The 15,200-nt window shown below is 37.4% G+C and overlaps 1 protein-coding gene across 2 annotated transcripts in view; it reads right to left on the bottom strand.

Moving 5' to 3' along the window:
• The window catches only part of INTU (inturned planar cell polarity protein), a 116,101-nt gene that overhangs the window by 49,080 nt on the left and 51,821 nt on the right, over positions 1 to 15,200 (bottom strand). For both annotated transcript variants that reach the window (XM_033215204.1, XM_033215205.1), the window contains exons 7-8: positions 15,032 to 15,109; positions 11,697 to 11,886 (exon numbers count right to left, since the gene is read on the bottom strand). In XM_033215204.1, coding sequence (XP_033071095.1) covers positions 11,697 to 11,886; positions 15,032 to 15,109 — 268 coding nt within the window. The remainder of the gene's footprint in view (positions 1 to 11,696; positions 11,887 to 15,031; positions 15,110 to 15,200) is intronic.

Genomic DNA, 15,200 nt, shown 5'->3' with positions numbered 1-15,200 from the left:
TGGCCAGGCTGGTCTTGAACTCCTGACCTCAAGTGATCCGCCCATCTCAGCCTCCCAAAGCGCTGGGATTACAGGCATGAATCACTGTACCCAGCATAAAAGTCAATTGCTTTCCTATATACCAGCAATGAATAAGTGGAATTTGAAATTAAAAACACAATATCACATACCTTAGCATTCCCAAAAATAAAATATACTTAGTTATAAATTTAACAAAGTATACACAATATCTGTATGAAGAAAACTACCATACTCTGATAAATGAAATCCAAGGAGAACTAAACAAATGGAGAGATATTCCATGTTCATGGATAGAAGACTCAATATTGTCAAGATGTCAGTTCTTCACAACTTGATCTATATATGCAATGCAATCCCAATCAAAATTCCAACAAGGTATTCTAAAGTTTATATGGAGAAGCAAAAGACCAAGAATAGCCAGTACAATATTTAATGACAAGAACAAAGTCTTGGGACTGATACTATCCTACTTTAAGACTTAATATAAACCTACAGTAATCAAGACATCGTATTATTGGTGAAAGAACAGACAAATGCGTCAATGGAACACAGAGTCCACAAATACACCCACATAAATACTGTCAACTGACCTTTGACAAAGGAACAAATAGAATGTAAAAAGCAAAGATGGTCTTTTCAACAAATGGTGCTAGAACTGGGCACCCATATAAAAAAATATCAATCTAGACACACACCACACACCCTACACAAAAATTAACTCTAAGTAGACCATATGTCTAAATGTAAAATGCTAAACTATAAAATTCCTAGAACATGGGAGAAAATTTAGATGACATTGGGTCTGACACTAACTTTTTAGATACAACACCAAAACCACAATCCATGAAACTAATAAGCTAGACTTCATTAAACTAAAAACTATTGCTCTGCAAAATACGATGTCAATAGAATAAGATGAGCTGCAGACTGGGAGAAAATATTTGAAAAAGACACATCTGATAAAGAACCATTATCTAAAATATACAAAGACCTCTTAAAACTCCACAATAAGAACACATACAAAAAAATTTAAAAATGGTTGAGAATAGGATTAAGATGGCAGATAGGAGGCAAGACTAGTTTGCAGCTCTTGCTCGAATGGACAGGGCTGCATGTGGACATTCACATTGTGAACTTTTGCTCCAAGAACTATGGCAGAAACATACCAGGAAAGCTGAGAAAATCCATAGACCCTTTGAAGGAACTGGATTACCGCTGCAGGCTCCCTGAGATGCTGAAAAACTGTGAGTCTGCTTGCTTTCTCAATGGGGAGGCTCCTGGTCTGGGGCAAGTTCTAAGCTCTGGTCACTGGCTGCCTAGAAACAGACTCGGTGCTGTTGAGGGGGCATGGTGGGAGTGAGACTGGCCTTTAGGACTGCAGGCTGTGTGGGAGAGGGGTAAGGCCCGTGACTGCCGGTTTTCCCCTACTTCCCTGGTGACCTGTATGACTCAGCAGAGGCAGCCACAATCCCCCCTAGGAATATAACTTCATTGGACCGGGAACTGCACCTCCATCCCCCACAGCAGCTGTGGCAAGCCCTGCCCAAGAAGAGTTGAAGCTCAGACAATAACAAGCTCAGGGGCCTATCCCTGTCTCCACCTAGTAGTATTTCTCTACCCACCCTGGTAGCCAAAGACAAAGGTCATAATCTCTTGGGAGCTCTATGGCTCTGCCCACTGCCTGAGAAACCTGAATACTTAACCAAGTGTCCCTAGGGCAAGTTTACATCCTCCCTAGATGACTGCAGCTGATGCACTCTTGAAAGTGCCACCTTCTGACTGGAGGCCAACATAAAATCAGTGCACTAAACAAAAACACAACGAGGGACACCTTACAGAGTCCACTTCACTCCATTGCTACCTGCATTGGAGCAGGTGCTGATATCCACGGCTGCAAGACCTGAAGATGGATCATATCACAGGACTCTTTGCAGACACTTCCCAGTACCAGCCTGGAGCCCGGTAGCTCTGCTGGGTGGCTAGACCAAGAAGAGCAAAAACCATCACTACAGTTCAGCTCTCAGGAAGCTCCATTCCTAGGGGAAGGGGGAGAACACCACATCAAGGGATCATCCCATGGGACAAAAGAATCTGAAGAGCAGCCCACGAATCCCAGATCTTCACTCTGACATAGTCTACCCAAATGAGAAGGAACCAGAAAAACAATTCTGGTAATATGAGAAAACAAGGTTTTTTTTTTTTTTTAACACCTTCAGAAGATCATACCAGCTCACCAGCAATGGATCTAAACCAAGATGAAATCTCTGAATTGCCAGAAAAAGAATTCAGAAGGTCAAATATTAAGCTAATCAAGGAGGCACCAGACAAACATGAAGTCCAACTTAAAGAAATGAAAAACATTATATGGGATATGAAAGGAAAATTCTTCAGTGAAACAGATAGCATAAATAAAAAACAGTCACAACTTTTGGAAATCAAGGACACACTTAAGAGAAATACAAAATATACTGGAAACTCTCATAACAGAATCAAACAAGCAGAAGAAAAAACTTCAGAGCTTGAAGACAAGGCTTTTGAATTAACCCAATCCATCAAATACAAAGAAAAAATAATTAAAAAAAAAAAAAAGAACAAAGCCTCCAAGAAGTTCGGGACTATATTAAATGTCCAAACCTAAGAATAATTGGTGTTCCTGAGGAAGAGAGAAATCTAAAAGTTTGGAAAACATATTTGAGGGAATTAATTGAGGAGAATTTCCCCAGCCTTGCTAGAGATCTAAATATCCAAATACACGAAGCTCAAAGAACACCTGCGAAATTCATCACAAAAAGATCATCACCTAGGCACATAGTGATCAAGTTATCTAAAGTCAAGACAAAGGAAAAATCTTAAGAGCTGTAAGACAAAAGCATCACATAACCTATAAAGGAAAACCTATCATATTAACAGCAGAAACACAAAAAGCTAGAAGGGATTGGGGTCCTATTTTTAGATGCTTTAAACAAAACCATTATCAGGCAAGAATTTTGTATCCAGTGAAATGAAGCTTCGTAAATGAAGAAAAGATATAGTCTTTTCCAGACAAACAAATGCTTCAAGAACTCATCACTACCAAGCCAACACTAGAAGAATTGCAAAAACTAGCTCTAAATCTTGAAACAAATCCTCAAAGTACATTAAAGGAGAACCTACTTAAAGCATAAATCTCACAGGACCTATATAATGACAACAAAATTTTAAAAAATGAAGGCATTCAGGCAACAGATAGTATGATGAATAATAGTACCTCACATCTCAATACTAACATTGAATGTACATAGCCTAAATGTTCCATTAAAAAAATACAGAATGCACTGCACTCCGGCCCGGGAGACAGAGCAAGACTCCGTCTCATAAAAAAAAAAAAAGAAAAGAAAAGAAAGGAAAAGAAAAGATACAGAATGGATAAGATTCACCAACCATGTTTCTGCTATCTTCAGAAGACTCACCTAACACATAAAGCTCTCACACAAACTCAAGGTAAAGAGGTGGAAAAAAATATTCCATGCAAATGGACACCAAAAGCGAGCAAGAGTAGCTATTCTTATTTCAGACAAAATAAACTTCTAAGCAACAGCAGTTAAAAAAGACAAAGGGCGGCCAGGCACGGTGGCTCACGCCTGTAATCCCAGCACTTTGGGAGGCTGAGGTGGGCAGATTACGAGGTCAGGAGATTGAGACCATCCTGGCTAACACAGTGAAACTCTGTCTCTACTAAAAATACAAAAAGTTAGCCGGGCGTGGTGGTGGGCACCTGTAGTCCCAGCTACTCGGGAGGCTGAGGCAGGAGAATGGTGTGAACCTGGGAGGTGGAGCTTGCAGTGAGCTGAGATTGCACCAGTGCACTCCAGCCTGGGTGACAGAGCAAGACTCCATCTCAAAAAAAAAAAAAAAGAAAAGAAAAGAAAAGAAAAAAAGACAAAGAGGGACATTATATAATGATAAATGACTAGTCCAACAGGAAAATATTACAATTCTAAATATATATGCACCTAACACTGGAGTTCCCAGATTTATACAATTACTACTAGTCCTAAGAAATGATTATAGATGTTAACGCAATAGTAGTTGGGGACCTTAATACTCCACTGACAGCACTAGACAGGTCATTAAGACAGAAAGTCAACAAAGAAACAATGGACTTAAACTATACCCACAAACAAATGGACTTAACAGATATTTACAGAACATTCTACCCAACAACTACAGAATATACATTCTATTCATCAGCACATGGAACATTCTCCAAGATAGACCATATGATAGACCACAAAACAAGTCTCAACAAATATAAGAAAATTGAAATTATAGCAAGTACTCTCTTAGACCACAGAATAAAATTGGAAATTATCTCCAAAAGGAACCCTCAAAACCATCCAAGTACATGGAAATTAAATAACCTCTACTGAATGACTGTTGAGTCAACAATGAAATCAAGATGGAAACTGAAACATTCTTTGAACTGAACAATAATAGTGACACAACCTATCAAAACCTTGGATACAGCAAAGGTGGTGCTAAGAGGAAAGTTCATAGCATTAAATGCCTACATCAGAAAGCCTGAAAGAGCACAAATAGACCCTCTAAGGTCACACACTCCAAGCAGCCAGAGACACAAGAACAAACCAAACCCAAACCCAGCAGAAGAAAAGAAATAACCAAGATCAGAGCAGAACTAAATAAAATGAAAACAACAACAACAAAAATACAAAAGATAAATGAAAGAAAAATCGGGTTCTTTGAAAAGATATATAAAATTGATAGACCATTAGAAAGATTAACCAAGAAAAGAGAGAAGATCCAAATACATTCAATTAGAAATAAAATGGGAGATATTACAACTGATACCACAGAAACACAAAGGATTACTAAAAGCTACTAAGGACACCTTTATGCACATAAACTAGAAAACCTAAAAGAGTTGGATAAATTCCTGGAAATATACAACCATCTAGATTAAACATGGAAGATATAGGATCTCTGAACAGGCAAATAACAAGTAGTGAGATTGACATGGTTATGGAAAAACTGCCAACAAAAAAAGTTCAGGACCAGACACACTCACAGATAAATTCCGTCAGACATTAAAAAAAAGAATTGGTACCAATCCTATTGACACTATTCTGAATGACACAAAAAGAGGGATCCTCCCTAAACCATTGTATGAAGCCAGTATCACCCTAACACCCAAACCAGGGAAGGACATAACAGAAAAAGAAAACTACAGATTGATATCCCTGATGAACATAGGTGCAAAAATCCTCAACAAAATACTAGTGAATCAAATCCAATAGCATATCAAAAAGATAATCCACCATGATCAAGTGGGTTTCATACCAGGAATGCAGGGATGGTTTAACATATATATGTCAATACATGATACACCACATAAACAGAACCTAAAAAAAAAATCACATGATCATCTCGATAGATGCAGAAAAAGCATTTGACAAAATCCAGCATCCCTCTATGATTAAAACCAACCCTCAGCAAAATCAGCATACAAGGGACATAACTTAAGGTTATAAAAGGCACCTATGACAAACGTACAGCCAATATTATACTGAATGGGGAGAAGTTGAAAGCATTCCTCCTGAGAACTGGAACAAAACAAGGATGCCCACTTTCACCACTTCTATTCAACACAGTACTCAAAGGCCTAGCAAGGGAAATCAGACAAGAGAAAAAAATAAAGGGCATCTAAATAAGTAAAGAAGAAGTCAAACTGTCACTGTTTGCTGATGGTATGACTGTATACTTAGAAAACCCTAAAGACTCATCCAAAAAGCACCTAGAACTGCTAAATGAATTCAGCGAAGTTTCAGGATACAAAATTAATGTACACAAATCAGTAGCTCTGCTATACACCAACAGTGACCAAGCTGAGAATCAAATCAAGAACTCAACTCCTTTCACAACAGCTGCAAAAAAATACTTAGGAATATAGTGAACCAAGGAGGTGAAAGACCTCTACAAAGAAATCTACAAAACACTGCTGAAAGAAATCATAGATGACACAAACAAATGGAAACACATCCCATGTCCATGGATGGGCAGAATCAATATTGTGAAAATGGCCATACTGCCAAAGGCAATCTACAAATTCAATGCAATTCCCATCAAAATACCACCATCATTCTTCGCATAACTAGAAAAATCAATCCTAAAATTAATATTTGGAACCAAAAAAGAGCCCACATAGCCAAAGCATTACTAAGCAAAAAAATCTGGAGGCATCTCATTACCCAACTTCAAACTATAATATAAAGCCATAGTCACCAAAACGGCATGGTATAAAAATCAGGCACATAGAACCACGGAACAAAATAGAGAACCCAGAAATAAAGCCAAATACTTACAGCCAACTGATCTTTGACAAAGTAAACAAAAACATAAAGTGGGGAAAGGACATCCTATTCAAGAAATGGTGCTGGGGTGGTTGGCAAGCCACGTGTGGAAGAATGAAACTGGATCCTGATCTCTCAGACTTATACAAAAATAACTCGAGATGGATCAAAGACTTAAACAAATCTAAGATGTGAAACCACAAAGATGCTAGAAGATAACATGGAAAAACCTTTCTAGACATTGGCTTGGGCAAAGGCTTCATGACCAAGAACCCAAAAGCAAATGCAACAAAAACAAAGATAAATAGATGGGACTTAATTAAACTAAAAAGTTTCTGAATAGCAAAATAAATAATCAGCAGAGTTAACACCCCACAGAGTGGGAGAAAATCTTCACAATCTATACATCTGACAAAGGACTAATATCCAAAATCTACAAGGAACTCAAACAAATCAGCAAGAAAAAAACAATCCCATCAAAAAGTGGGCTGAGGAGATGAACAGACAGTTCTCAAAAGAAGATATACAAATGGCTAACCAGCATATGGAAAAATGATCAACATCACTAATGATGAGAGAAATGCAAATCAAAATCACAATGCGATACCACCTCACTCCTGCAACAATGGCCATAATAAAAAAAAAATAGCTGTTGGTGTGGATGTGGCAAAAAGGGAACACTTTTATACTGTTTGTAGGAATGTAAACTAGTACAACCACTATGGAAAACACTGTAGAGATTCCTTAACTAAAAGTAGATCTACTGGTTGATCCAGCAATCCCACTACTAGGTATTTACTCAGAGGAAAAAAAATCATTATACGAATAAGATACTTGCACACGTTTATAGCTGCACAATTCACAATTGCAAAATTATGGAACCAGACACCCATTAATCAATGAGTGGATAAAGAAAATGTGGTATATATATACCATGGAACACCACTCAGCCAGAAAAAGGAACAAAATAATGGCATTTGCAGCAACCTGGATGGAAGTGGAGACTATTATTCTAAGTGAAGTAACTCAGGAATGGAAAACCAAACATTGTATGTTCTCACTCGTATGTGGGAGATAAGCTATGAGGATGCAAAGGCTTAAGAATGATACACTGGACTTTGGGAACTTGGGGGAAAGAGCAGGGGGTGGTAAGAGATAAAAGACTACAGGTTAGGTACAGTGTACACTCCTTGGGTGGTGGGTGAACTTAAATCACAGAAATCGCCATTAAAGGACTTATTCATGTAACCAAACACTACTTCTTCCCCAAAAACCGATTGAATTTAAAAAATGGGCCGAAGGCCTTAACAACCAGTTCACCAAAGAAGATATTAAGAAGGCAAATAAGCACATGAGAAGATGTTCCACATCATATGGTCATCAGGGAAATGCAAATTAAAATAACAATGAGGCAGAACTAGACACACAGTAGAATGAGCCAAATCTAAAATACTAACAAAACTAAGTCCTGACAAGGATATGGAACAACAGGAACTCTCATTTATTGCTGGTAGGAATACAAAATACAGCCACTTCAGAAGACAGTTTGGTAGTTTCTTACAAAACTAAACATTCTCTTGCTGTTTGACCAAGAATTAATTGTCCAAACGTGGAAGCAACCAAGATTTTCAGCGAATGGATGAATAAACTGTGGTACATCTGAACAATGAAATACTATTCAGCATTAAAAAGAAATGAGCTATCAAGCTGTAAAAAGACAAAGAGGAACTTAAAATGTGTATTACCAAGTGAAAGAATCCAATCTGAAAAGGCTACATACTATATGATTACAACTATATAACATTTGGGAAAATGCAAAATGATGGAGGCAGTGAAAAGATCAATTGTTTCCAGGGGTTAATGGAAAGGGAGGGATGAAAAAGAGGGATAGGCAGAACACAGAGGATTTCCAGGGCTGTGAAACTACTCTGTATACTACTACAAGGATGGATCCATGTCATTATAATCTGTCTAAATCCATAGAATGTACACCACCAAGAATGAACCCTAATGTAAATGATGGACTTTGGGTTGTTATGATGTGTCAATGTAGGTTCATCAATTATAACAACTGTACCCCTGTGGTGGGGGAATGTTGATAATGGAGAGGCTATGCATGCGTGATGTATGGGGGAAGGGGGCATGTGGGAAATCTGTACCTTTCTCTCAATTTTACTGTGAACCTGAAACTGCAGTAAAAAATAGAATTAAAAAAAAAAAAACTTCAAATGTTATTGTTATTCAAATTTTATATTAATCAAATAGAGCTTTAGACTACTTTAGCAGAAGGTATCTAGCTCTCTTCCCAAAAGTATTGTTCTTAATCTCCTAACTGGACTAAAAAATATAGAAAACATCTAAGCCAGATCCTCACTGTTTCCTGTGTATTAATTTCACCTGCTCAACTTGACTGTGAACATCTAGAGGTTTTTCTGCATTCTGCAAAGCACTGCATAGACTTGAGAAACCGGCACAATGAACACTGATCTCCACACAGTAGTGTTAGATGTAACAAGGATAAAAGCAGCCAAAGTATTGACAAGATAAGCAACAGCTATGTTTTAAGGCAATGAATTAAAAATATATACCAGAATTCACATAGTGATTTCTCAATTTGATATTCTTTTAGGGTGAAATAAAGAAAAGCATAAAAATCTTTTAAAGAAATATATGCTAAATTAACAAAAATCTCAATGAAAAAGAGGTAGCCTTCACATGCAATCTGTAAGCCCCCAATAGACAATATTTAAGAACATCTTAAACTTTTTTGAGGAAAGATAATATTTAATCTTAATGTATCTAAGTTCTAAACACACTACCCCTAAAACATTAAGTACCTCTACTATTACAGAAAGAAGGGACTATATATTTTGAGGGAAGAGGTTTCTTTAATGAAGAAATTCTAACAGAGGGGCAAGAACCTAGGTAATGGCCAGGTAGAATGGCAAGCCTCAAGAGATGGTATCTTCTGACTCATGAAGTGGGCATGGGCCCTGTGGCTGAGGAAAAAAGACCCCAGAATGAGAATGGGCATGAGACAGTCTTTGGAACCAGGGTCTTTCTCTTTTAAAGGTAAAGTTATCTAGTTACTGTCTATGTTTCTACCTATATTGAACACTTATATCCTTCCATCCCTCTTCCCTTCCCCTTTCCTTTCCCCTTTCCTTCTCCTTTCCTTTTTTTCTTTTCTCTTCCTTTTTTCCTCTTCTTTTTCCTTTTCCTTTTTCCTTTCCTTTCCTGAGATAGGGTCTCACCCTGTTGCCCCACTGTAGTACAGCGGTGCAATCATAGCTCACTGCAACTATGATAGAGTGGGGAGCCCAACTCCTGGGCTCAAGTAATCCTTCCACCTCAGCCCACTGAGTAGCTGGAACTACAGGTGTGTGCCATCATGCTCTGCTAATGTTTAAAGTTTTTGTGGAGACAGGGTCTCCCTGTGTTGTCCAGGCTGGTCTTGAACTCTTGGCCTCAAGTGATCCTCCCACCTCTGTCTCCCAAAGCACGAGGATTACAGGCATGAGCCACCATGCTCAGCCAATGCTTATATATTTTTATGAACACATTAGTCAGGTAGAATTATATATCTCATACTTTTTTTTTTTTTTTTTTTTTGAGACGAGTCTCGCTCTGTCGCCCAGGCTGGAGTGCAGTGGCCGGATCTCAGCTCACTACAAGCTCCGCCTCCCGGGTTCACGCCATTCTCCTGCCTCAGCCTCCCGAGTAGCTGGGACTACAGGCGCCCGCCACCTCGCCCGGCTAGTTTTTTTGTATTTTTTAGTAGAGACGGGGTTTCACCGTGTTAGCCAGGATGGTCTCGATCTCCTGACCTCGTGATCCGCCCGTCTCGGCCTCCCAAAGTGCTGGGATTACAGGCTTGGTCTCATACTTTTTAGTTTTTTATACAATTTAAGAAAATGGTAGGCCAGGTGCCATGGCTCATGCCTGTAATCCAGCACTCTAGGAGACTAAGGCAGGCAGATTGCTTGAGCTCAGGAGTTCAAGACCAGCCTGGGAAATATGGAGAAACCTGGTCTCTACTAAAAAACACAAAAATTAGCCAGGCATGGTAGTGTGCATGTGTAGTCCCAGTTACCTGAGGGGCTGAGTGGGGAAGATCACCCGAGCCTGCGATGTGGAGGCTGCAGTGAGTTATGATTACGCCACTGCACTCCCACTCCAGCGGGGGTGACAGAGCGAGACCCTGTCTCACAAAAAAAAAGAAAAGAAAAGAAAAGAAAAAGGAAGAAAGGAAGGAAGGAAGGAAGGAGTAATTATTGTTCTGAAATATCAAAAGACCAGGCAGTTGATAGAAATAAGGACAAAATAAAAACACCAGAAGGCAAAGCATCCTTTGAACATGCTCTAACACCTCATCTCCCTTCAAATAGTAATTGTATAATAATGCTCCCATAACTACAACTACAATGTGCCAGGCACAATTCTAAATACTTCATGTGTAATAACTCGTAACTTTTCCATGAAGTAGGGACTATTATTTCCTCCATTTTACAGATGAGGAAACTGAACAAAGTGATTGATACACCAATTTAAATAACTATTAAACTGTCAAAAAGGCATTTATTTGATCATACACTGTAGAGTCTTATGAAAAGTAGGAATTTGAATTAGGTTTCTACTGTAACATAGCCTAGGTTTCTTCATGAGCAGAGAAGTGGCTATGGCATACTGCCTCATTTAATACTAATACAAATGCTGTAACTAAATAGATTATATGGTGATCTACATTGATGAAAATGTCTGAAATAATCTTGTCAATCATTCAATAATAAAGTTATTCTAGGTATACAGATATGACTAAAATCATATTGATAATTCTTAACCATCATACAGTCTTACTATTATTGGTAGCTATCTATGGGACAAGCCAAAAGCTAATCACATATGTTCATGTAAAAAAAGATTTTGGTAGACTAGTGGACTTTGTAATTTAACTGAGAATATTGTTAGTCAATCATGTCATCCACTTTTTTTGTACAGAAACATAATTCTAACTTGACAACCTTACATTATAAAATCAAAGTCACAAAATTCCAAAGTAAGATACACCATTTAATTATGATTTCTGAAAAGTAGTCCCAGCTTGGACAAAGCTTAAATTTAAAAGTAAGAGGAGAGAGCAAATTTCTACTTATAAAGAATAATTTCTCTTTCTGGGTTTATTGCACTGGACCTCCTATTTTGTCAACAAACTGCCTCTTTAATTTTTAACCATAATTCCAAAAATAACAAAAAGTCTATGAAAAAAGAAGATGCAAGATTATAATAAGGCACCTGGTTCTGGTTCTTCTTTATAATATCTAAGATTACCTTGATTTCCAGTGGAAGTGTGAGCCACCGGACTCCAGGGAGGTTGTCTAAAAGTACTGCACTGGAAGCATCGTACTGCTGAGCACTGGGACTGGCGCTGGAATGCAGTTTCGCAGGCTGAAGTGCTCTTTGAAAGAACAAGTTAAAAAAGTGATCCAAGCGAGGAACATTCTCAATCTGGCAAAAGGCACTGGAGAAATAAGAGCTGTAAGTTAGAACAACATATGGAAATGGTGGTCATTTTTTGTGTGCTCCTAAGGGAACTGGATCTTTCCCAACTACATAGGCTATCTTCCTCACTCCTCTCCTTTAATAGAATTGCTGCTAGAATGTTACTGACAGATTGGGTAAAGAAATTCACCCTGTCCATACTTTTTACCCTAAAACTTACTCTCAAATGTATCGAGTAGATGGTTCTATGGAAGAACCACAGGGCTAACACAAGTGACAAATCTATAACTGAAAGGGCTGAAATACCCTTTTTGTAAAAAAGGTAGGTTGTTCTTACCTCTGACTATCTCTCAACCATTTACAACTCCTGAAATCTTTCAGGCAATATGGCATGATAAAGAGATTTTGAACTTTGTAATAGAACAGATGTGGCATATCACAGCTCTTGGTAGGTAGCTATCAAAGGCAAATCACCTAACCTCTCTCTAACTTTGGTTTCCAACTCTGTAATGCAATCTAACTCACATGCAGAATGCCTAGAACATAACAAGCATTAAGTTCTTGTTATGCTTATTATTTACTAGTAAACAGTAAGTACATAATAAGCATAAGTTATTTCCTCCCCTCGTTACTACTGAAGGTATAACATTAAAGAACTCAAAAAACAAAATGACAGAAAAAACCGAAATACTTGGTTTTAGCCATATAAAAGTAACACAGCACTGACTGCAAGCATTTATTGGAACAGCTCACTGAATGACAAAATAGCATGTACATATGCTATTGGAGTATCAAAATAATATTCGCTGGTTCATCCAACAAATATTTGAGTGACTACTACATTCCAGGCACTATTCTCATTGCTGGAGTTATGGCAGTAAAAATATCAAGACAAAAGACAATGAGCTCCCATGAAGCTTATGTTCTAATGGAGAAACACAGCAAATGAACAAATGGTAAAAAATATGAATTCGTGTAAAGGACTATGCAGAAAATAGCACAATGTGAATGGGTGGTGTGACAGGTTGGCTATTTTAAGTTGAATGGTTGGAGAAGAAAGGCCATTTGAGCTGATATTCCAATGTCAGCAAGATCCAGCAAGAAGAAAAACTACAAAAGCCCTGGGGTGGGGAAAATCTTTGCCAGGGTGTTTGCACCCTGAGCAAAGGAGCAGAGGAGGCACGTGTGCTTTGATATCTGAAGTCAGAGGGGTAGGTAGGAGCCAGATAATAATGTAGAAAGATCACTCTAACTGCTATATGAAAATTAGTTCAAGTGGCAAGATTGAAGGGAAGGAGACCAGTTAGGAGGCTACTGAAGTGTGTGAGAGATAGCAGTGGCTGGACAGGGCAATAGTAAAGATAAAGAGAAACAGACACATTGGAGATTTTGAAGACAGACTGATCAGGACTTGCTGATGAATTAGTTGGGAATGGTGAAGGAAATTGTTATAGCTTTAATTTGGTCACAACATTAAACTGTTAGTATATAGTTAGTTTTCTGTGGCTCATAGAGGATTAACCAGCTCACAACATTAAAAAGATAATTAAGTCTCTACACTTTTTGGTCTTTTTGTAATTTTTCACAATTGGCCTTATTATCTTTCATAATCAGAAAAAAGTTGTTACAAAAAATTATTACAAAATGTCTATTAATAACATCCTGGATTCACTGTGCTTCTTGGTTTTAAGAACTCAATGGATCTTCATATTTATTATTATAGTTTGCTCTTTAAATTCTCACTTGAAGTAGAAAAGAGTTAAATTTGCTGCTATCAAAAAGATACTTTCACTATCAATGGAAGATAAATTTCAAGATGAAAGAGAAATTAAGTCCCTCTGTCCCCAGTCTACTCTAATAGAATTTGCAGGACAACTCCAATGGACTATTTTCATGTATGAAACTCATTGCAAAATTTAATCTTTGATAATCTCTGGTTTTATGAAAACAGAAAGCTTTAATTCGGGCAAAATATGGCAAAGTTTGCCTCTCTTGAGTAAACTTAAAGAGGCAGTTCATAACCACATTCTTACTCTTCATTGGTTAAAAATTTCCTTGCTAGTAAAAGGTAAAAGCGCTATTTATGGATGCCCAGCTCTTTGTAGCTCACTCATTTGGAAAATGTTGGTAAGTAATTAAGTTTGACAGGGATGTGCCTCCTCAGTGGTTTCTCTAGAGAACACTGCACTGCAAACTAGATAATTTTCCCAGATGACACAATCACAGAAAATTCCTTCATGATGTTGTGAGAACAATGAGAACAAAGATCCACTATAGATAAACAGAGAGCTGATATCACTATGGTTTGGAAAAATGTATAAACTGCCTTTGGATTTTTGTATTGATATACTCCTAAGGCTTTAAACACAAAGATACCATTTTAGCCCTCAGAAATACAAGAACAAAAGTCACTATGAGAAAAATCGATTTCCCATACCCAGTTTTGTGTGCTCAAATGTTAAATGTTACCTCAAATTTCTGCCTTCAGATCAAGAAGGTTAAAAAAGCAAGAAGCAGAAAAATATGCATAGCAGCACACTTTTATTAAAAAGGGAATACATTTTTATTATATAGAAAAATATATGGAAGGACACAAAATCAGTCAATACTGTCTCTACTGTATGTCTTTTTTAAATAATACTGCATAAATTTTTTACTAAAGATTTTTTTTTTGAGAAAGAAGCATCATATTTCAGGATAATTTAATGGTCTTACAAGCAAAGAAAAACACAAAAATATATTTTGGGTCTTTCTCTTTTCTGTATCTGTTATGAAGAAATACTCTTACATTTCACCCTACAGAAATATATCAAATCAGAACACAGTTGTGGTTATGTCACTAATTCACTAAGAAATTTCACTAAAGTCATATATGAGACCAAAAACGAAAAAAAAAAAAAAAAAGGAATCAAATGAAAAACTGCCTACTGTTGTAACATAAAAGCCAGTAATAAAAGATGAGAAAATAAGCAGAGGAAGGAGAAAAAGAAGGAGGTGGAAGAATAAGGAAAGAGAAAGGAGGAAGGAAGAGGAGGAGGAAAGAGGGAAGGAGGAGAAAGAGGAGACAAATAACTAACCTGTCAAGTAAGAAATGGTCTGAAATGCAAAAGGTGACTTAGAATCATGTAATTAAAACTTGAGATTCAATTTGAAGAAGTACTTACCTATCTAAAGAACCATACATAAATTTTAAGGTTTGGACGACATTTTCTATCATATTCCTTAGCCGAGGAAGAGGAACTCTAAAAAAGCAAAATTACACATATTAATTTATAGCATAATCAAATGACATTTATCTAAAAGAAGCAGATCATCCTTGAATTTTACACAAAC

Source organism: Trachypithecus francoisi, unplaced genomic scaffold (genome assembly GCF_009764315.1).
Source record: "Trachypithecus francoisi isolate TF-2019V2 unplaced genomic scaffold, Tfra_2.0 Lachesis_group1, whole genome shotgun sequence".
Taxonomy (NCBI): Eukaryota; Metazoa; Chordata; class Mammalia; order Primates; family Cercopithecidae; genus Trachypithecus; species Trachypithecus francoisi.
The sequence above is the reverse complement of the archived record's forward strand: the minus strand, read 5'-3'. Positions and strand labels throughout refer to the sequence as shown.